Below are 21,501 nucleotides of genomic sequence, written 5' to 3'. Positions count from 1 at the left end.
AAAAATGCACAGCATCCCTCGAAAGTTCAGTGCTTAGTTTAAAGAAGCCACCATAAATAGAACGGCAAGAGAAAGGACAGGCAATGAACAACACTATCAATAATCAGTTCAATCATCAACTGTTGCAGTTCCTTCAGAGCAATGAATTTTTTTTGCTTTAATATATATTGCCTTTATGAAACAACACAATTATCATGTTTTAGCAGTGCAGAGGTTTTGTTACATTTTGTTACAGCAAATCAAAGCAATAGATATTTTTCTTAATGATTGTGCACCGAGAAGTAACCCACCGCAAGTGTGCAACATTTGTGGGTACATTTGCAGAAAAATGGAATTTATTCCCTAGAGGCCTTCTTTCTACATTAAAAGCAATTGGCAAAGCTTTTTAGAGGCCTTTGACGAAAACCCCACAGCAGGTGACATTTTTTGGATTGTACTTGGAAAGTTGGAGTGGTTGCCAGTGAACGATATGGCTAGAGGAGTGATGTACACTGTGATGAGAACATCCTTTTTTTTTTTCTTTTTTTGCTAGAAAATTATCGGGAATGACAGCTTTCTGAAAAGTTGAAAAATGCCAGAAAGAAGTTTAAGTTGCTGTAACATTTTGCACTCTACCAGACAAGTTTTCGCGACAGCAATCAATTGAGAGCAAACAGTGTAAAAGCAGGGGTACTGTTTTTTCGAGAGAATTTTTTTTTAGTGTGTTAACATACTAGAGAACACAAATACTGTATTTCTCGAGTGTTTTCGTGTGATTCAGTCAGTCAAGTTGTTTGAGGCTTTTACAAAGGTTTTGGTTCGTTTTTCGTGTAAGACTTCGGTGGTTAAAATGGTAGTGGTCATCATAAAAAGTACGCTGAAAATGCTCATTCACTTAGAACTTCATGCACTTGAAGAGGCTTAACACAATGCGGACAGCTGAAATATAGGTCGGACATACAGTAGACTCTCAGTAAACAGAAATCTGTTTAACCGAACTGCTATCTAAATAGAACAACTTCCTCTGATATCATTGGTTTCATACTTCAATACTGCAACCCACTTCACCTTTTAGTAAATAAAACTTTTGTTACGTGGAATGCATTTTCCCGGTCCCTTTAGGTTTCGTTTAATGAGTCTACTGTAGATTCTTAGCCAATCATTGAGGAATGGATCTGAGCCAAGGCGGACAAGCGACCTTGTGCATATCCACACAAGTAGTAAACAAGTGTGACGCGCGAATGTTGATTGGAAGCATGATAAATGGTTAAGTTCGATAATCGTAACAAGAAAGCCGCCACGAGCAACAGGTGGTAGACTGCCGCGGTACACTGCCATAGCAGATAGTGCACTGAGAGTAGCGCTACATTTGACTGCAGTGCCGCTAGTTCTCGCGAACTCCGATTGGACCAGAAACACCACGGGAAAATCGAACTGATGCCTGCCAGTCTCAGTGCAGCGGCACATCGCCTCTCGTCTTGAATGGCGCTATGTTCGATTTGTGATTGGTTCATCATCACTGTTATGTCATACTGAAGAGCGGCTGCTGTTGGACGCCCGTAATACAAATGTAGAGTGGTACACTTTACTTTTTATTCTTGGCGTGTCACCGACTATAGTTTTTATGGCTGTATTACGGTTATAGGCATGAAACTAAGTATGACAAAGGCAGCACTTCAAGCAAAATGCTTAAAAGTGCCATTGCCTACAGAGAACCTTTGCTTATGCGAGATGCATTACATAGCAGAAATTCGCATATTCTTAGTTTTTAGACAAGGCACTGCTTATACTGTTCTGCATTTGTGTGGTTCCAGGAAGCAGCACTGGATTACCCAATGCAGCGGTTGGGAGCTGCCGGGTGCCTCTTGATGAAGCTGGCCTACTTTGGGATGGCATCTGTCTGGCCTTCTTGCTGATGCAGAAGCGACTGTTCAACTCCTATTACTTCCACCATCTCATCATTGAGATTTTGGCCCAACAGCAGCTGGCCTCGCGGGGAGCTGAAATGATACACGAAATCCAGATGAAGGATGTGCAAGTAAGTTTCGACATGCACAATGCTTGTCATGTTCATAGTATTGTGTATCTGAGCAACGATTCTGCTGCATTGTGTGCAACATAGTATAGTCGTTTCTTTTACAGCAAAGAGCAGTCTTAGCGGAGAACCCATGGTCTAAAAACTGCTACCTGCATGCCGTGATAGGATTGTCGTGAGAACATTTGAAATGGAGGTTGTCACTTGTTATCAATAAGGGTAGCCAGATGGGCCTTTGCTTCAGTGTGTTTGAAAAAGAAAACTCAAATATTGAATTAAGTGACAAGTAATTTTTATGAAAAGGACAGTATGGACAAGTTCGCTTCCTTTGCTAGTGGAGAGAAATCATCCTTAGCACAAGTGTGTTATTCATAAATGAGAGAATTAAAAGTGCTTCAGTTTATCTGGCTACTGGTACAAACACAGTGTGGCACAGTAATTACATGCAAGTAGATTCACTCTATTAAGTTTCATTGGCTCTTCCCTCAATTTCGGATACTCTTACTTCCTCTTAAGCATAAGTATTTACGTGCCATGTCATGTTATCTGACAGAAAAGTAGTACATGGGCTTCAGTAGTTAAAAGCTCACCAGGCCGACTATAATAGAGGCTCATTTTCCTAGGCCAGAACATGTTTCATTGGAAATTTTCCCTCTGCGGTGTCAGAACCACCTGCAGCACAGGAAATGCCATCAGGAACAAAGCTTTCGTTAATGGGCAAAGCTCTCCATTTCAGTTGGTGTAAATAATGACAGTGTGTTCTTCAACCCATCAGTTCTATGAAAGCTTGCCTAGTGTGTGCTTTCCTAATAATACCCTAGTATTTGGCTGAATTAAATATTCATAAATTTTAAACTCTGAGATCAAATACATACAGAAAAGCGGATACTATTCCCTTCATGTTCAGTCTGAAATATTTACATCTGTCAAGTAAAGTTTCTTACAGACAGGTTGTAGGTTGGTTAGGTTGGCTCTCCCTTCTAGTTGTTTTGTTTAGATTAAATCAACATCTGAGCAGCGTGTCAAACTTGCACATTTACGCAGGAACAAAGAGCAGCAGAGAGAGACATAATGGAAAAAATAAAACGGAAGATGGACAAAATTCGGGCAAATCAACACAAAGTTAGAGCTGGAGAATATGTTGAACCAGAAACACACTTTCAAGGTAAGTGTATTTCTTTGTCTAATTTTCAGATTTTTCGCTAGGTATATGTAGCAAATTATTCTAGATGCGGAACTTGCACCAGCCACAGTTGAAGATGGTCTTGACATAACACGACTGGTTCAGTGCTTTCATTAGGGCTTTACTGCGTCAGTTCAATAAGTTTACTATGTTTGTAGAAGTGTGTGTGTGTGTGCGTGTGTGTGTGTGTGTGTGTGTGTGTGTGTGTGTGCGTGTGCGTGCGTGCGCGCGCGTGCGTGCGTGCGTGCGTGCGTGTGTGTGTGTGTGTGTGTGTGTGTGTGTGTGTGCACGTGTATGTGTGTGTGTGTGGGCGTGCATGCACGTATAGGAAAGCAGGGTTTTTTTTTATGACAGAATCTACCAGCACACAAAAGGACAATGTAGGGAGTGTGAAAGCTCAATGCACTGCTCTTGCATCGATTTTGACAGTGCTTTTATCATTGAAAAAGCGACAAACATAGGGAGGAGACTTGTCAAGTTGTGCCGCTTTAAGGACACTCCTGCCAATATCAACTGCTCATTGAGAGTGGGCCCACTGTGTATGCTTATGGACTTCAACATGGCACAAGGAGGAGGAACAGAAATGATAGAACCACGGTGCTGCCACAAGTGGATCAGTAGCTTAGCTGCTTGGCTGCTGGCCCAAAGGTCGCGGGTTCGATCTCTGTCGCGATGGTTGAATTTCGGTGGAGGGGAAATGGTGGAGGCCCGTGTGCTATGTGATGTCAGTGCATGTTAAAGAACACCAGATTGTGAAAATTTCCAGAGTCCTCCTCTACAGCATCTCTCATAATCATATCATGGTTTTGGGACATAAAACCCCAGGTATTATTATGATTATATTAAGAAATGATAGATGCAGAAGTGAAGCTTTCTCAACCAATACAGTCAACCTCTGAAGAAATGTCATGGCCACGTTGATCTGTGGCTGGGGCTGGTAGAGCATTGAGCATTTTACTCGTCCAAATAGATCTCTGGCAAAGATGTTTACTACGCTTGTGCTAAAAGTAAATTTTAGGTTCAATGCAAATTTGAAGCAAAGAGTGATTGGGTAAAATAACTTCGAATCGAATTTGAATAGTGTATACAGCATATTATAAAGAAAAATGAGGATATTTGACATGACCAATCTAACCTTCTCTTTTTTTTTTTTTTAAACAAGGCATGAGCAAATGTTATTCTTCTTAATTCAGAGGAAGTAGGAACAACTTTGAAACTTTGAATAGAAGCAAGATTTGACTTTTGGTTGAATGGAAGTGATAACGTACAAAAGGTTTTACATTTTAAAATTTACTATTCCTAGAGCATATAATAAGGCAGTATAACAAGCTTTTAAACCTAAAACAGAGAGTAATATGTTCGTTATTCTTGAGGGCTTCGTGATAGTGCGGACATTTTTGTAAAGGTGTATTAACGGCATAGCACTTTTTTAATGCGGTGAAACCATCTTTACAGGGAGTTTTATGGGGGCCTGATATACATGATTTGTTCATTTGGAATACTTCGATATTTCCAGTAACTTGAATTTGAATCTAAATGAATTTGAATGCATCGTTATTTGTTGGAATATTGAAAGTGTTCAAATATTTGCATAAGCCTAATGTGTACATTGAAATGGATAACCATGAACAAAACGGAGACATCGAACAAACCTATGTAGCCCTGTGTAAGTGCAGACACTGAAATACTGAGTTTGTGCATGTGTTTGCTTTCCATCAAGCATAGCTCACTTGATATATTAAGCTTGAGTTTGTCCTTCCAGAGCATTTTGTTCCTTATATCTCTAATGCAACAGCACAGCTTCATTAGGCATTGAGTGTCTGTAATTAATGAAGACAGCCATTTACGACCCACCTTTGCAGCTTTAAAATGACCACTATGTGCCTAAAGTCACAAGTTTTGTTTGTCGGTGGGGAGTTGAGGTGACTGAGTGTAACTATAATTTATTGCTTCACTTAAAATAGGCACTGCTTAGCCAGTTTGGCTTGTGTTTAGTTGGACCAATCTGGTTTTTATATTTGAGCTGGTGTTCAAGTCTTCTATGTTGTCCTTGAGTTCGAATTCTTATAATACACCTCTTAGCATTACAAATGAAATTACTTTGAATGGAGCGCATTTTTTTTGCATTGTATGTTTTGCACTGTTCCTGTTATATTATGCAAGAGACATCAACATTGTAAGCATAGGTGTAACCAAAAGAAAGTCGAGCAGGAGGTTTTATGCCTGTGTGCTTAAACCAAACACCCCCCAAGCACCCCCATTTCCCACATGTGTGTACCTTTAAACCTTGAGTTAAAAAGTCTGTGCAAAATTGGCGATTTCCTGTGTTATATTGAAACTTTCCTCCATTAAAATTCATGAAATTGAAATTTGACCTTTTAGAAAAAGTGTAGTCAATGAAGGATTCATTTTTACATAGAAAATGCTACAAAAATTGAAAATATGTCAGTAAAAAAGCATATTTCAGTTGCATAGAAATTTTGTCATACCTCGATATAAAGAACCTCAATTCAATGAAACTCTATATATAACATAGTTTCTCAATTTTGATTGCATTGAAAACAGTCTATTGTTTCACTTAATTAACTAAGTAATTTTAACACAGTCTCGCTATAAGTCTCCAACACGGCGGGTAACTGCGAACAGCTCGGACAACTATTGCTGGGCTATTCAACCCCTTTGTGATCTGAAACCTGTATCCACCTAATAAACTCAAACTCAAACCTTCTATTCATTTCGCTGCAAAACTAAAAAAAAATGTAAAGTTCAAGTAAAAGAAACTTCCATAGTATTTTAGAGATAGCTCATATTGTAGTGAGAAAATGTGCGCATGAATAAACCATAAGAAAGCTTGTCCAGCAGCACCCGACAACAGACCTCCGCAGCCATATTCAGCTGTCGGGCCCTTTCAAACAATAGACAGAAAGGGTTAAAATATCTTGCAGTAGTACCTTTATGAAAAAGAAAAGAATAAAGAAAATCACATTTGCTTTAAATGCACTTATAGCCGAGTTTCAGTGCTTTCACTGAAAACTTAGCTCCCAAAATCAGAGAATTACTTTATTTTTCAAATGTTAGACCAATTATTAGAGTACTTGTGTACGGTTTGGGATGCATAAGGTGAAACACTATCTAATATGCTAGAGCTGGGACAAAACCGTGCAGTCTGCTTTGTCAGTTGTAACAATGACTTCATGTTTAGTGTTACTGCACTAAAGGATAAGTTTGGGTGAGAATTACCTAGTACACATAGAAAAAAACATTAGAAAAGTTTTTCGAAAATTCTCACTGCTTGGTTAAATAGTTAAACTCATACCTTTTACCTCCCCATTTCTTATTTCACAGAAGTGACCTTTCTCTAAAAATAAAAAAGTTCTTGGAGAACAAATCTCTACCAACACTCGTTTTTTTCCATGCACAATCTCCCAGTAGAATCAGCTTCCACAGGAGATTGTTGACTATCGCTCTTAAACATTGTTTATAGACATACTGTTACACTCATAGCTAGATCTTTTTTTTTCTATTTTTGTGTTAATCTTGTTTTTATGGTTATTCTTTTTTCATGTTAGAATATGTTACGCTGTGTATTTCTCTCTGCAATAATGCTTTCAGATGGTGCAGGTACTTTGAATAAATAAATAAATAAATAAAACTTAGTTTGGACAGAATTAGTCATCCCAAACTCTTAAGAGCCTAGTTAAAATAGTCTCTTTAGAGCTTGCAATCATGAAGAGTAAGCTCTGAGATACTCCTAATCAAACAGTGATCTCTTTTTTTTTCTTGCTTGCCGAGATAGCTTGCAAGATAACTGAGAGCTTGCTGACTTTGCTGCTACCACTTTCTATGGCTGCTCATGCTTATTACTTGACATGCAGTGATAGCAAAAACACGAAATTGGGTGTTTGTACATGGCACTCGAGACATAAAATACAGAAATACACCATGTTGGGAAAGTGTGTAATATGGTACACCACGATTTTGGATGCTACCATCATTGCATGTTCCCTCTCACCACCTCTCTGAAGGAGAGAGCATTGGGATGCCTAAAAAACTCTGCTCTGTTTTGAGAATGGCAGAGTCGCGAGATTTCACAAGTGTCTTCACAAAAACCGTGTGCAAGTTAACCAAATGACCACTGCTGTCACTGTATGCTGTAATTTTTCATCTTGGATTTCTCTTTTGTAGCAATAAAACTTCATTATTATATTAAAATTTTAGATAAATGCGTGTTCTTATATTGACGTTTAAAAGATGTGGTGTTCTATATGTATGCCAAGTTGTAAAAACTCATACTTCATTATATAAAGAATTTCATTATTTTGAAGTTTGTTATACAAACTATATGTGTATACTGTATGTATATACATTTTTTGAGAATCAAAATTTTATTGATACAAATACTGGAATATTAAATTTAGTGGATGTTTCAGGAATGCACTGAAAATTTTCAAGATTAAGGTAACTGTGATACTTGCTCGCAACTTTCAGCATTACTTCATGACTACAGACAGCAATCACAAAAATGATCACGGATATTAGAATAATTTTTTTAATTGGAGGGAACAGGAATGGGCTAAAATAGAACTAAATTGCTTTCTTTGACGATCTCATTGCTGCTTTGCAATTTCAAAAATGGGACCACTCGCAATTGTTGCAGACGAATCATGATGAAATAATTAAAATGATGAAAAGTGATGAAATTGGACCAGTTTTGCCAGCAAAACAAAAACTGAAGCACTGAAAAGTGTGATTGCCGTGCGCTTCTGAGACACCCAAAATAAGAGCAACATTACCAACCATCAATGCACTTTGCTTTGGGGATTTCAGGCTGTGCTTGCCATGCTAACATGCACCATGCATGTGCAAGAGTCATTGCTGTTGGTTAACAGTATCATCACCTAACTTAGAAGATATTTGTTTTAATTTCTGTGATTAATGTCATTTTTAATGCTTTTGTTCATTTTAATATGTTGCCACCATGAAAAAATTAATACTGTAAGTATCAAGAGAATACTGCACTTTTATTTTTTATTATTTTTGAAGGTATTTTTTTGAAACATTGTGTATATATCCACAGATATGCAAGAATATACTGGTAGGGGGGCCAAAGCCGCCTCCCTGAAATAAAAATCCTGGCTATAGCCTTGATCGTCAGCTATTCTTATGTCAGTTAGAAGAGGTCCTGGTGCCTGTGCCAGAGCAATCTCCAGTTACACCATAATTGTCTGAGCCAATTTCTAGTTATGCCTGCAAGTTTCTTAGAGGCATCATGAGTTTGTTTGCTTCACCATCTAATAGTGACCCTACCTATATACTGCAGAGTGAACGTGCATATGCTGTTGCGGTGTTGGGCACATTTGTCCATTCAGACATTGCTATTTTCATTCCAAATACAAAACTTGAGTGTATGAGGGTTTTCCATCATTGAATTGGAATGTGAATTAGCTGAAGAAAAAAGCTAGTCTGAAATTTGAAGACAATGTCCTCCATCTATTTGTATGTGCAAAACCCTCGTCATTTCACTTTGAAGCTTCATCATGGACCACTTTTTTTTTTACTATGTCATTGTATCAGGCATAGCTGTATAAGCACAGAGTGTAGTTGTTTCCTATTCTGCTTACCCTGTCAAGTTTAACCATGTTTACACACTGCACCAGCATTTTGGTTACATTTGTGTTACCTGCCACATTAGCTAAGGGACTATGCTTTTATTATGATGCTTAGCTTAGTCGTAGATTCTATCCTGGCTGCTAGGACCATGTTTTAATACAGGAAAATGCTAAAATGCTAGTGTACTTGGCAAACAAGCCCCACATGGTCAAAATTAATCTAGTGTCCCCTGCCATGGTGTGCATCGTGATCATGGTTTGCACACATTAAGTCTCTGAATTAAATTTAATTTTTTTTTCATTAGTGTTTGCTCATTTGAAAAATGCTTTGGCGAATTTGAAAGTTGATTTATGTGCCCTTGGCCTAAAAAGAATGCTGTGTCCTATGAAGTTCTCAGCCCTGCTTAATTATTTCATTTTGGCCTTAGCATCTCTGTGTACTCAGATGCCATTAGATATCTTCATAGGTATTTGAAACAGGACTGTCATACGTGTAGCTTTAAACGTTGGGATCTGTGTTTAAAAAAAATCAATTTTCTGTGGCAGTGGATTTGACAATAGTGGTTGGCAGCCTGCCTTCAGTGTTTACTTTAGCAGCAAAACCATTTGGCATTATTACTAGTATCTCCAAAGTGATGTACTGTCTTAAGCTTTTTTACGATGCGAATACAGCTTATTCTCTTCATGATGAAAAGATTCAGATAAAAAAAAATGAGTACAATGTTTATGAGAGAAAAGGTTAATCGAAGTAAAATCCGCCCCTCTCTTCCCCCAAACACCTCTGACAATCTGCAAACAGAGTACTCAACCCCATACTCAACCCCTGCGGGGGGTCAGTCCTTACTGGAAGAAGAACCTCCCACAGGAGGAGGAGAGTCTCCATCCATGGGGCAGCTGACAATGTCTCCTGTCTCGGCGGGCTTCACAGCATACCTCGACAGCTACATGGAGCCCCGGCTTTCAACAGCAGGGCAGCCACATGTGCGGCTTGCCAGTGTGCCCCGGCCTTCAGCCATTGCCCCACAGCGTCAGGGGTCCAGTCGTCGCTCCTCACACTATGCGTGTAAAGCTGGCCTGCCCTTAGCTGCCCGTTTGTGCCTGCTTGATTTACATGATAACTTCTCCTAACAGCTGTTATATAAGGCATTGCAATTTATGCACATTTGCATGCTTTTTTTTTTTTTAGAGCATGCAGTTAAATGTAGAATTACACTACTTCTGGTACAGCTGTAAGTCATGCAATAGTCTGTTAGATTTTATACATTCTGTTATTTACTTGCATTGATGATAATTTCAGAAATTATGTACTTAATCAATGTTCAATATCAGTTTTACTTGCTTTTTTCACAGTTTTTAAATTACTCTGGTTCTAGCAAAGTGGCAGACTTGTTGCTTAAATTCTTTTTTCACTGTGGTGGTTATGGAAAATGAGCTGTTGCAGCGTTTAGGAGTAAGTCATCATGTGAGGTCTAGTACACTGCAGGCTTCCCATCCCTGTATTATTGTGGTCATGCACAATGTTGTGAATGCTCTTGCTATTTTTATATTGTCGTCAAGCTGTCTTATGTGTATACTTTACAGGCAATATTGTCTTGTGGCTTTCGGCTGTTTGTGCTGGACTCCTTTGTACCCGAGTCATTGCTGATCTCTCTCGAGCACATTTTAAACAGCTACTTTCTGCTTAGCCATATCAATCACACATGGAATGAAAAAATTAAAACTGCTTATGTTCTAATACAGCATGGCGCTTCTGGCTGTCATCAGAATCCAGCAATTGGCGTGCACTCGGTGGACCCTGTTGCTTCTGTTTTGTTATAGCGGCTTTTGTTATTGGCACTGACTGCTTGCACTCGTTTATTGTGCTAGCTATGGTGACTGATTTGTTGCTACTGTCTTTTGGCAGCCATACGCTCTGGTGACTACTATCTTTTTGATGACTTTGCTGGAATGGATATTGATCTTGACCTTGATGTCAAAAGCCGAAAAACTACCGAAGAGGAAGATGCAGACGTCAAAGTCAGAGGCATCAATGCTGTGAGTAGACAAACTAGAATGAGAGAAGTGACTAATTGTAAATTTGGCGTGCTGAAATGTGCATGAATCATTAGAAGATTGGCTGGGAGCAGAGTCTTTTGTCAGTCTCGCCAGAAAGATGGTTAGGCTTTCTCTTAGGGAGTATGTACTCCCTAAGATATGACAGGCTTGGCTACAATCTTTTATACTATTGTGCTGAGGGAGAGTATACTTACATTAATATAGTACTAACTGTTTAACTGTGGGTAGGCTACAGTTGAGCTAACTGCAGGTGGTTGAAATTTCCGGAGCCCTGCACTACAGCCTCTCTCATTTTCATATGGTAGTTTTGGGACATTAAACCCCACATTATTATTATTATTATTATTATTATTATTATTATTATTATTATTATTATTATTATTATTATTATTATTATTATTATTATTATTATTATTATTATTATTATTATTATAGTTTTTGTTATAGTTAAACTAACAGTTTAATTACTAGCATTACTAGCAATAGTTTAAGTAAAAATGAAAAATGAATTATTTATGGATTGAACTGTATGGAAAAGAGTATACGTCAATATTAATCGAGTTGAAAGTTTTATACATGCAACAAAGGGGACAATTCTATTCCGATAGTTGCAAGAAATATTACAAGTGATTGGGACGTTAAACCTCAACCAAAAAAATGAAATACTGAAACTGCATTCCTTTTTAATAATGTCAGAATTGGGACATTCACATTCACATTTGTCTCAATATTGTTTACTAGAAAATGTAAGGCTTTAATAGTTATTGTAACTGTGAAAGTAGAACTCAGTTATGCTTTTATGTCTGCTTGCTGTGTATGGGAATTGTGTTCAATTTCAGCTGCAGCAGCCAGAAATTGACCTTTATGGAAACTGTGGTGTAGGTTTGCCACACTGAAAATGTCTTGCAAGACTTTTATAACTGCATGTGACATGTATGTTTGTTTGAATTGTAGAACAGTAGAGTAATTTTATGATTATTTTTATTTTTGAAAAGGGTTTGCCATCACCATAGTGACTAATAATTTTTCCCTTCAATTTATATTACCATAAAAAAACTCCTTTGCTGTGAAACAGGAGTGCAATAGCTGTGGCAATTGTGCTAATTTAATTTGTTACAACTCATAACTTTTGTGCCAAGCTCAGCCAACATCGTGAAGTTTGTTGAAATTATGCCACACTGCACCAAAATGTCTAACCAACCTCAAAAATTTTTATGTTGTGCTAACATATAGCGAGAAAAAAGGCTGCATTGGCCATCTACAGTTTGGGCATCATTAATTCGATCTAGATGTGCAGACCGTAACCTCTCCATGAAAGAAAAGAAAAAAGGCACTGGTTCTAAATTTTCTTGTTGCTTGATATGTTGTGTGAAGAATGCTTGTTAAGCCATTTTAGCGACAGTGCACTGGTGTCTGGTGTAAAAACTTTCTGAGATTTAGAAGGGTTCTTTAGCACTAGCTGTCGGGGGACACATCACATTTTGTTCTTTAATTACTCATTCGTGCACGCTCTGTGTAATTACAAGTAAAGTATGATTGCTGATATCTATAAAGTTACTGATAATCACTTTGAGCTGTGCGTGAAGTTTCTCTGGGCCTGCTCCTGTCAAATTATATGACCGGTTCTGCAAATGCTGTGTGGACATCTTCACTGTTTACACTGTGGGGTTGTTTAGCACACTGGTTTTGTTGAAATAGTTGTGTTCACGTGCAATATACACAAGTCAGGTTTTGTTGAATGGTGTGTACATATTATCTTTTTTTAAAGTAAGGCTTATTTCTTATATGGATCCGAATCGGGAATTTTATGCTAAAAGAATTTTTTTTTGTAACCTGCTCTAAGTTTTATTTTCATGCTCCAAAAGCACAATTTTTCTGCTTCAAAAATTGCTCCAAATCCTATTTCTGTTGTTGCACCCCTGTATGAAAAGTTCACAGTTACTGCTACAGTGGATGAGCTCTGATCATCGCACACACCTCTTACAGTTATGTGTGCCCGTTGTCATGCAACTTTACATCTAAAACTTTTCACCGTTGAATACTTTCCATGATGCTTGGCCAGAATTTGGTCCAGCCAACTTATAGCTTGCTTCACTTTTCATATTAAGATTTACGAACATAATAAGACACTAGTTAAACTAGTTCTGTTTTGGGAGTAGTTATGTGACTTTAAAGGATAGTGACACCATTTGTTGAAGCTAACTTTACTGTGCCATTTGCATGGAAAGTTACTCTATTGCTCCTGTATGCAGGAACTGACTGGTCTGAGCAAGTGTGAAGCTCAGGAAATAAGATTTTATTTTGACATTAAAATCATTTTTTCACATGGCACATCTACTGACATCGACACTAGTGCTACATCAGGCTACAATATCGGTTCTGATTACTTCACACACCAGTATGGCTAATTGGGATGATATCAAGTACCGAGAACATACAAAATGGCCGCTTTTACATCACCGATGAAGCAACAGAGTGGAGTGGCCATGGAAACACCGTGAAATCTTGTGCGAGCATGTGACGTGAAGCTCATACTCTGTCATCATGTCAAGATACTGTCACAACTGAAAGTACCTTTTAAAACATGTTGCAATTTTTCGGGGCACTCTTGTGCTAATCGGTAAATCTTTTAGGCTCTTTGAGGAAGGCTTGGCCTTTCTTGCAAGAAGGAACAACTAAGAACTTTTGTTTCAGTAACTCTTTTAAGAAGGAAGTAGATGAAGGTGCCAAAGTGGACTTGACCATGTGAGACCACAGATACATTGTACATATGACGTATGGACATTTGTTTGCCACTTGTATTGTCAAACTGTGCAGTCATGTGGCTAGTATCATCATTATGTAGGTCAAACAAGTTTAGTAGTGTCTGAAAGACCTGACAGCCTAACGTAGTAGTCACTGAAGACACAGTGAGAGTTATTTGCCATTTTCAGCTCAGTCAAGTTCATGTCTATGTGTAGTAGAGCGTGAATGAAAAATGGAGCTACTGAAACTACAATGGCTCAAATACCCTAGATTAATTTTCATTCTTCAGCTTTATGAAACAGATTTGCAACATTATTAAAAATAGAATGTGGAAGTATAATTAAGCAATAAAAGTCTAGAATATTAGTTCTTAAAACAAAAATGTAATTCATCAACTTGTACTTCCTCTTAAACAAAACTCTAACCCACTCACTGAAAATCCAAAATAAAGTTTGTGCTTATTATGTGTTACAGATTTTTGTAATTCACATGCAAAGTGCAAGGTCAAGTATGGCCAGATACAGCACATATTCTAATGCATCCTAGTTAAATGGTGTGCATATGTTCAACTTCAGTGCTGTTTATCTGAGTTATCTTTTTTTCAGCTGCTGAGCAATGCAATGAAAAGTGGCACCATAAAGTGTGCTTCAGAAGATGCTCGCTTGGTGTCGGAGGAGGCAGATGATGTTAATGAATCGAGCCGTCTATCGCCAATTGTGAGCATGGACCGATCACCACTCAGTCGCACAGTTTCAGGAACATCACAGGTTTGGCTTTTCTTTTACTATTACATCTTCAAGCTTGCATCTTTATTTTGCATCTTCAAGTTCGCCCCGCCGCGGTGGTCTAGTGGCTAAGGTACTCGGCTGCTGACCCGCAGGGCGCGGGTTCGAATCCCGGCTGCGGCGGCTGCATTTCCGATGGAGGCGGAAATGTTGTAGGCCCGTGTGCTCAGATTTAGGTGCACGTTAAAGAACCCCAGGTGGTCTAAATTTCCGGAGCCCTCCACTACGGCGTCTCTCATAATCATATAGTGGTTTTGGGACGTTAAACCCCACAAATCAATCATCTTCAAGTTCGGACTATTGACGTTTCAAAATTTTGAATATTGTTTGAAAAAGATTTTTAAGTGCCAGTTTATGAAGCTCCTATATCAATTTTTTTTTCTATGCATTAAGAGAATTGGTCATTGTGGATTTAGTGTAAAATGACCTATTTTACACTGAATGTAATGTATGATGGTTCATTTTTACAATAAATGTACGATAGCCCACATGCTCATGTATTCATTAGCTTGGACTAAATTTTTTCAAATTCTTTTAATGATTTACATAAACGGGCCTTTTCCTGCTTGCTTCAGAAAACTGAGTTGTAAATAATATCGGATATTTTTTACCTTCAACCAACAGTTACCAAAGTTTTGAGCTACATGTATTGATTTAGTCAAATCCTGTTTTTCTCTTCTTATTGTAGAGCTTGCAGTCATTCAATAGGTGGTTTTTCAAATATGCTAGCATAAAGAACATAACTAAGAGAAAGGAGAGCATCAGTCGGTTCAAGGAAATGCTCAGACTTTTGTTCATTTGTGAATTATAAGAACGACCCACAAAACCGCCCAATGCAGTGACTTTGTAGCTAAGGTGTTGTACTGCTAAGCACGAAGGCACAAGTTTGGTTCCAAGCCATGTTGGCTACATTGTGATGGGGACAAATGCAAGAGCACTAGTATGCTCAGATTTAGGTGCATGTAAAATAACTCCAGAGGGTCATAATTAATCTAGAGTCCTCCACTACATGTGCCTCATTATCATACCATAGTTTTGGCATGTAAAACACTAGAATTTAATTACCTCAAAATCGGTAACTATGTCCAAGCGAATGCTGTCGAAATGTGTACTTACTCCTGGATTCACTCTGTGGGGGGACGTGTGACACATGGCTGCTATGTATGAGATAAGGAAATTTAAAAATGTTTATTACTGAATATCATAACTTTATATGTTCTTGAATTTGGCTAGGTGTTGTATGAGCTTGTATCTAAAGGTATTCTTTTAGAAATGGTGGCCAAAAGTTACTGGACATTGCCCTGAGGTATTAGAGATATTGCAAAAAATGAAAAAAAAAAAAAAACCCAATTGTGTACTACTGTGAATTCAAAGATTGGGGAGAAAGTTGCAGAGCCAAGCTAGCCAGAGCAAGCTTTTGATAAATTCAAGAAATCCACAATTTACTTAAAGGTTAAATTCATATTGAAATGCAAATCATTGTTGTAATCGCAGTTCCATAGAACAAAGTCTTGTCGAACTCATGCTGGTTAAGTGAAGACAACCTCTTATTCTAGGCGACTGTAAATCCTAAAGGCTATGATGTTAGAATATCTTGCTGCATAAAAGAAAGAGGGGGTTTGATTGAAGCCTTTTATTTATTTGAGACATAATCTAACAAAACCAAAAGACAGTGAAGTTTAGAAAGGGACATCATTTGTGTCTGGAAAGGAATTAAAGTAGACAAAAAATCAAGTTGCTGCAGGTAGGCACTGAACCTACAACTTTTCAATGTGTCTGATGGTCTACCATACACATGTTATAGGAATTGTGGGTGGTTCTGTTTATTAATGTGCATTGCCAATTTTCAGCATATGAATTACCTTAGCTGCTTTCCAGTCTCTGGGAATGCTGGATAGTTCAACTTGAAAAAGAGAAGGAAGGAATACTGACACAAAAGGATAGAGTTGACACAGGGATAGACTTGCAAGTTTAGCACCATGTGTGTCTCTTCTTTCCTGTTTCCTGTGTCTAAGCGTTGTTTAATATATTGACTCCCACCCCAATCTACTTGTTTTCTTCAAGGATGAAACTTGTCCTGTGTCAGTGTTTCTTCTTTGTCTTCTTTTGATCAAATTGCCCTACCAGTAGTACTATTCGTAATTATCAACAAACTAGTCTAGCAGCATGTTTTATTAAGCTTCCGGGAAGTTACGTAAAGAGTGCCGAAATGGCCGATTGCCACATCTTTATCAATATGTTACCGGGAGAATATTCAGAATAAGTATATGCAATGATGTGAGGCACAGAATTATGCATTATGGCCAGGGCAGTACCATCAACTCATGGTGGAGACACTTCAGACTCTTCTTGTCCTCACAATGTTCTTTTGTGTCCAGTGGCACCGACTTCTACATCACATTATGTAGTGGCAGTCCAACCACGACAGTTGCGCCATTTTGCTGCCATCCGGTATCTGTGCACATTGCTGTGCACATTCGAATACTGTTTGCATAGTATCAAACTGTTTATGACCCAAAAATATTCTTGGTCTGGTGACAAACGCAGCTAAATCTACTTCATAATGTCCCTAGTGTCCTCTACTCGCTCTGTCCTAGTGATTTGCGTTTTGTCAGTATTTTCATAATAAAGGGATACTAAAGGCAAACAATATTAAGTCAATGTTGATGAAGTGCTTATTTTAGAATAAAATCTCCTTTTAGTGGTCTGTATCACATTCAAATCTGACACCTGAAAGCAGGCTGTCTCGCGTCACTGTTGTCATGCCCACCGTGGCCCGCCTTTATTGCGTGGCCGCTGACACTAGTGGCAGCAGAAAGAAAGGAGAGGGAGCCACAATAGCAACAACAGCCATTGAACAATTTTCTGCTTGCTTGGTTCAACTGAGCCCTGCTAAATGACACCACCTGTGTAGCCTAATCAGGCGAAAACAGAATTTTTAACCACTCACACTATTCCCCATAGTAATGCCAGGTGGTTTTTTTTTTCTATAAATCAAATAGAAACAGACAAACAGCAATATGTTACGTATCTTGAAGCTTGAAAGGTTTTTTTTTATTGAAGCTAATTTGATTACTATGATTAATTGTAGTCGCACGCTCTCACGTCATCGAGATCATTTCTAAAATGTCCCTCTTGTGGCGCATGTCGTGTGATACATTGAGCTTAATTGCTCGGTAAATAGGGCACTGCTGTGAATAATATTGTTGTTTTAGACGTTGCAGACATTGAGCTTTCACTCTGACATACATTGTTATTTAGCTTTAGTTTCCCTTTTGTTGCATGCTCGGGCCAAAGTTGCAAAATCTGTACTGCCACATGTCTCCATTGTAAGTTTAGCATTTCGTCGATAGTCTTTATTTGTTAGGGAACTGGCCATAAAACGAAGCGATTTTTTTTTTTTCGAGAGTTACTCAATGTACCTTAATGTAGTCACTGAAGCCAACTGGCAACAGCTATCTGCACACTTTTTGGTATGCCGATTGTAAGATTATGTTTAAGTGGCACATTGGGGCACAACTGCCACTTTTTCATTTGTGAATTATAATCCATGCGCTTGTTGCACGTCTTCATTGCAAAACCTATGTAACGTGGTGGCAAGCCAGCGAATGTAGAAAGTGAGCCGCGCAGTCAGCCGCAAATACAAAACCGTGCTCTCACGCGTCCTAAAATCTGGGAAAACAATGTTGCCAATCGACACAATAGGACAAAGAAGCTGCCCCGGCTCGCAAATCTCCCGAAACGATTCCCTTCCTGTTGTTGAAAACTTCGCTTTCGAGCATTTTCAGTGTAGCCACTGTTTGTTAACTGATCGCTCATTGACGAGCGTTGAGTGGCGCTGCCGTGGGGATCGATAGCGGTTCATGAACTACGTAACTAAGTTCAGAGTGCAATGCGAAGCTATAAATTGATGGGAGACAAAACAGATGCAATCTTATTAGTAATGTTCTTCCTCAGCCCATTCTTATAGGACCCCATCGAACGGTGGATACAAGCGGTGGCGATTATGGGAGAGAAGGGGAGGGTGTTTAGCCAGCGCCTCCTTTATTTTATCAATGCCAGCCAGATGTGCCCGATCCAGCTATTCACCACCCACTCATCTAGCCATTTCCTGCTCTCACCCATCACCTAGACTTTGCCTCTGCTTTGCGGTCTTGGGGAAGAGAGCCCTTCATGCAGTGTCTCACTACGAGAATAGTATAAAGTAATCTTTTGTTCATTTGTGTACAGATCCGTGCGGTGGCGTCTTGCATTCCTCGTTATCACAATGTTGGCGGTCATGCTTGCTCTGTAAGTGATAGGGTCTTTTCAGGTAGCGTGTCGCCATTCGTAGCACTACACGGGCAACCAATGGGGAAGCGCTACTGCAATGCAACGGCATGCGCCAACTTTGAGAGTGCTGTGATGCAGTGGCAGCATTGCTTCGAGCCACAAAGAAGGAGCCCGGAGCAACAAATTGACAGACTTATTAATTTGGAGTGGGATACATGTCTGTCGCATCACCGGGGGAAAGCCCTCAGAAGCACGCACGACACGAGCAGCAGGACCCCTCATATAGCGCCGCGTCACGACTACTCCCTGAATTAATGTAGACAGACTGCTCCCATTGGGAAGCGCACGTTTGCACTGGAATTGAAAGAAATAAAGGAGGGATTGGTTCAGCCATTCACTTTGTCCTTCCGGCCTACCCCCCTTCCCTCTATAAAAAATTTTTAAAAATCGCAGCATATTTACGGAGTGAATGCCGTCCGTGCGACCATTCATGCATCCGTCTGTCCGTGCATTCGTCCATCCATCTGCTAGTCTTTCTGTCCGTTCGTGCATCCATCTAGTGAACACTCCAGGTACTGCCATCTCACATCTCACATCCCCTGTGGCACATACCTGCTCTAGAGCGGCTATGTGCCACTGGTGGCTACCTACTACTACATACATCGAAGGATGTACAGACTCACGCCTTAATAAGGAGCTTTGCCTTTAAAAAGAAATAACCGGTGGCACTCCTCCCACCTAACCATTTGATTGTCCTTTACTGGTTATTTGGAAAACCAGAAGTGCTCAATCCAAAGTGCTTGAAAGTAGAAGAGAATGTCACTCAATGCTCACGCCTCTGAGCAGTTATTGAGTATGCTAAACATTATCCATAGTTAGTTGTGGAGAATATTGAGTGCACTATCTGTACAGGCAATTTCAAACAGTATGTTCTCATTTGCAGTGAGTTTTCTTCGTTGTCTTCCTTTAAATTTTAGACTAATGATTTTTAGGTTGGGATTTTTTTTTTTCTTTTTGGAATGACCTTACGAGGCTTCGCAGAAACCATATATGCCATGCTTGCCTTATTTCTGACACTTCACTTCACCACATACCTTGTGATTTGCACTGAAGCCAGAATGTCTTTTGGGTTGAGCACTTGGTTAATGGCAGCTCTCTGGATGTTGGCTTTGTCTCCTTGTTTACATTGCAGCAGCATTTCATGTATGCACGGTAATAACAATAATCATTAAAAATTAAGGCATGTCCTGCTCCAAGTGACCCTAATTCCATTTTGGCTGTTCTAAACCTTCTCGAAAACACAGTACCTCCAGCTTCAAATCTGCTCCAGAACACTTTTTCTTGCTCCGAAAATTGCTTCAGATTCTAAACTGTCGAGAGCACCACATCATTATGGTATAGTGTTATGCTGAGATCAGAGGTCATTTTTTTACGTATTTGTAGATTAAATTGTTATATTTAAACTTAAGTAAATTAACATAAACTCTGGCCACAGTGGGCTGGGCCAGAGACACCCTTCACTGCAACACAGAAGTGACGCGCTGGCAGCATTTTTCATGTTTCTTACAACAGCAGCGGGTCGTGCTCAAATTTGGGTGCACGTTAAAGAACCCAAGGTGGTCTAAATTTCTGGAGACCTCCACCATGGCGTCTCTCATAATCATGTGATGGTTTCGGGACGTTCAACCCCACATATCAATGGCAGCAAGTCATGATTTACCCAATCTTTCTAATAATATAAATAAATTAATAAAGGATAGTCTGGCGAAATTCGCAATGTATGCGAACCTCAGATTGCCGGTGGCTCCAGCAATTTGCACACTTGCACTGCTGGCGGAGTACTTTCGTGCTACACCTACTTCAGAAACTCGGTTTGAAAGCTTTAATGATCATATTTTCCAGCCGAAACATTGCGAATTTTGTCACACTGTCTGTTCTTAACTTGTTTCTTTCACTAGAAACAATGGGTGAATAGTCGCATGATGGTGACACGCTGCCCCGTGTCACTACAGCATTGCAGTGAAGATGTCTTATTATTTGCAGACACACATTTTAGTTGATTACGATTTTTTTTTTTAGCGATTGCAGCAGCGAGACTCGGCATTCCCTTTTGCTTGTGGACAAAACTGTGGCCTTGTATTGCTGGAAAAGATAACCCCTGGAGCCGCAAACTAGCCAGCACAGCAAGCAACCACCCTGATACTTCGAATTATTTTAAATTTCTTGCATTCCACTTTTTGTATGTTCTGTTAATTCGAAAACCCACTTAATTTGTAGATTTCTCATGGTACCAGTGACTTTGAATTAACGAGGTTTTACATTCCTACATGTTTATTTTTTTTTATGAAGGTACCTTATAAACCAAGGGTTGTAATGATTATTAACATGAGCGTCTGCAGGAAGGTGCAAAAAGGGCATGTGTCCCCCACCCCCATGCTCACCCTCCTCAAGCCACACAACCAATTCTTCCCCTACCCACAGCGATGCAACAAGAGATTGCACCACCCAAAACAAAATGATTGTTCATTATTTTTAATTAAGAAATAAATGTATAATTGGTTCACTAATGCTTACAATTTCTTTTTAAAGAATCGCAAATTCACATTGAATGACCAACTGCAGAACAAGGAAAGTAGTTCAGTACTATAGAATGAGTTCAATTATCGCATACTGTAAGCTTGTCTGGGCTAAATAAGGCAGATAGCAGTAAAGTAATTTCAGGTAGTTTGTGAGAACTGAAATCATTCACTTAAGCTGCTACTACACTCTTTGAACAAAAGAAGGGTAATTTCGAGGGCTCCTTTTTTTGCTGGACACAAATTTAATAAGAACAAACAG

The 21,501-nt window shown here is 39.1% G+C and overlaps 1 protein-coding gene across 2 annotated transcripts in view; it reads left to right on the top strand.

Annotated features, from left to right (window-relative positions):
- The window catches only part of Piezo (piezo type mechanosensitive ion channel component), a 220,079-nt gene that overhangs the window by 116,257 nt on the left and 82,321 nt on the right, over window positions 1-21,501 (top strand). For both annotated transcript variants that reach the window (XM_037428842.2, XM_037428841.2), the window contains 4 exons: window positions 1,794-2,017; window positions 3,059-3,179; window positions 10,710-10,840; window positions 14,212-14,373. In XM_037428842.2, the coding sequence (XP_037284739.2) occupies window positions 1,794-2,017; window positions 3,059-3,179; window positions 10,710-10,840; window positions 14,212-14,373 (638 nt within the window). The remainder of the gene's footprint in view (window positions 1-1,793; window positions 2,018-3,058; window positions 3,180-10,709; window positions 10,841-14,211; window positions 14,374-21,501) is intronic.

Source organism: Rhipicephalus microplus, chromosome X (genome assembly GCF_043290135.1).
Source record: "Rhipicephalus microplus isolate Deutch F79 chromosome X, USDA_Rmic, whole genome shotgun sequence".
Classification (NCBI taxonomy): Eukaryota; Metazoa; Arthropoda; class Arachnida; order Ixodida; family Ixodidae; genus Rhipicephalus; species Rhipicephalus microplus.
Note: the sequence above shows the minus strand (reverse complement) of the source record. Positions and strands in the feature narration are given on the sequence as shown.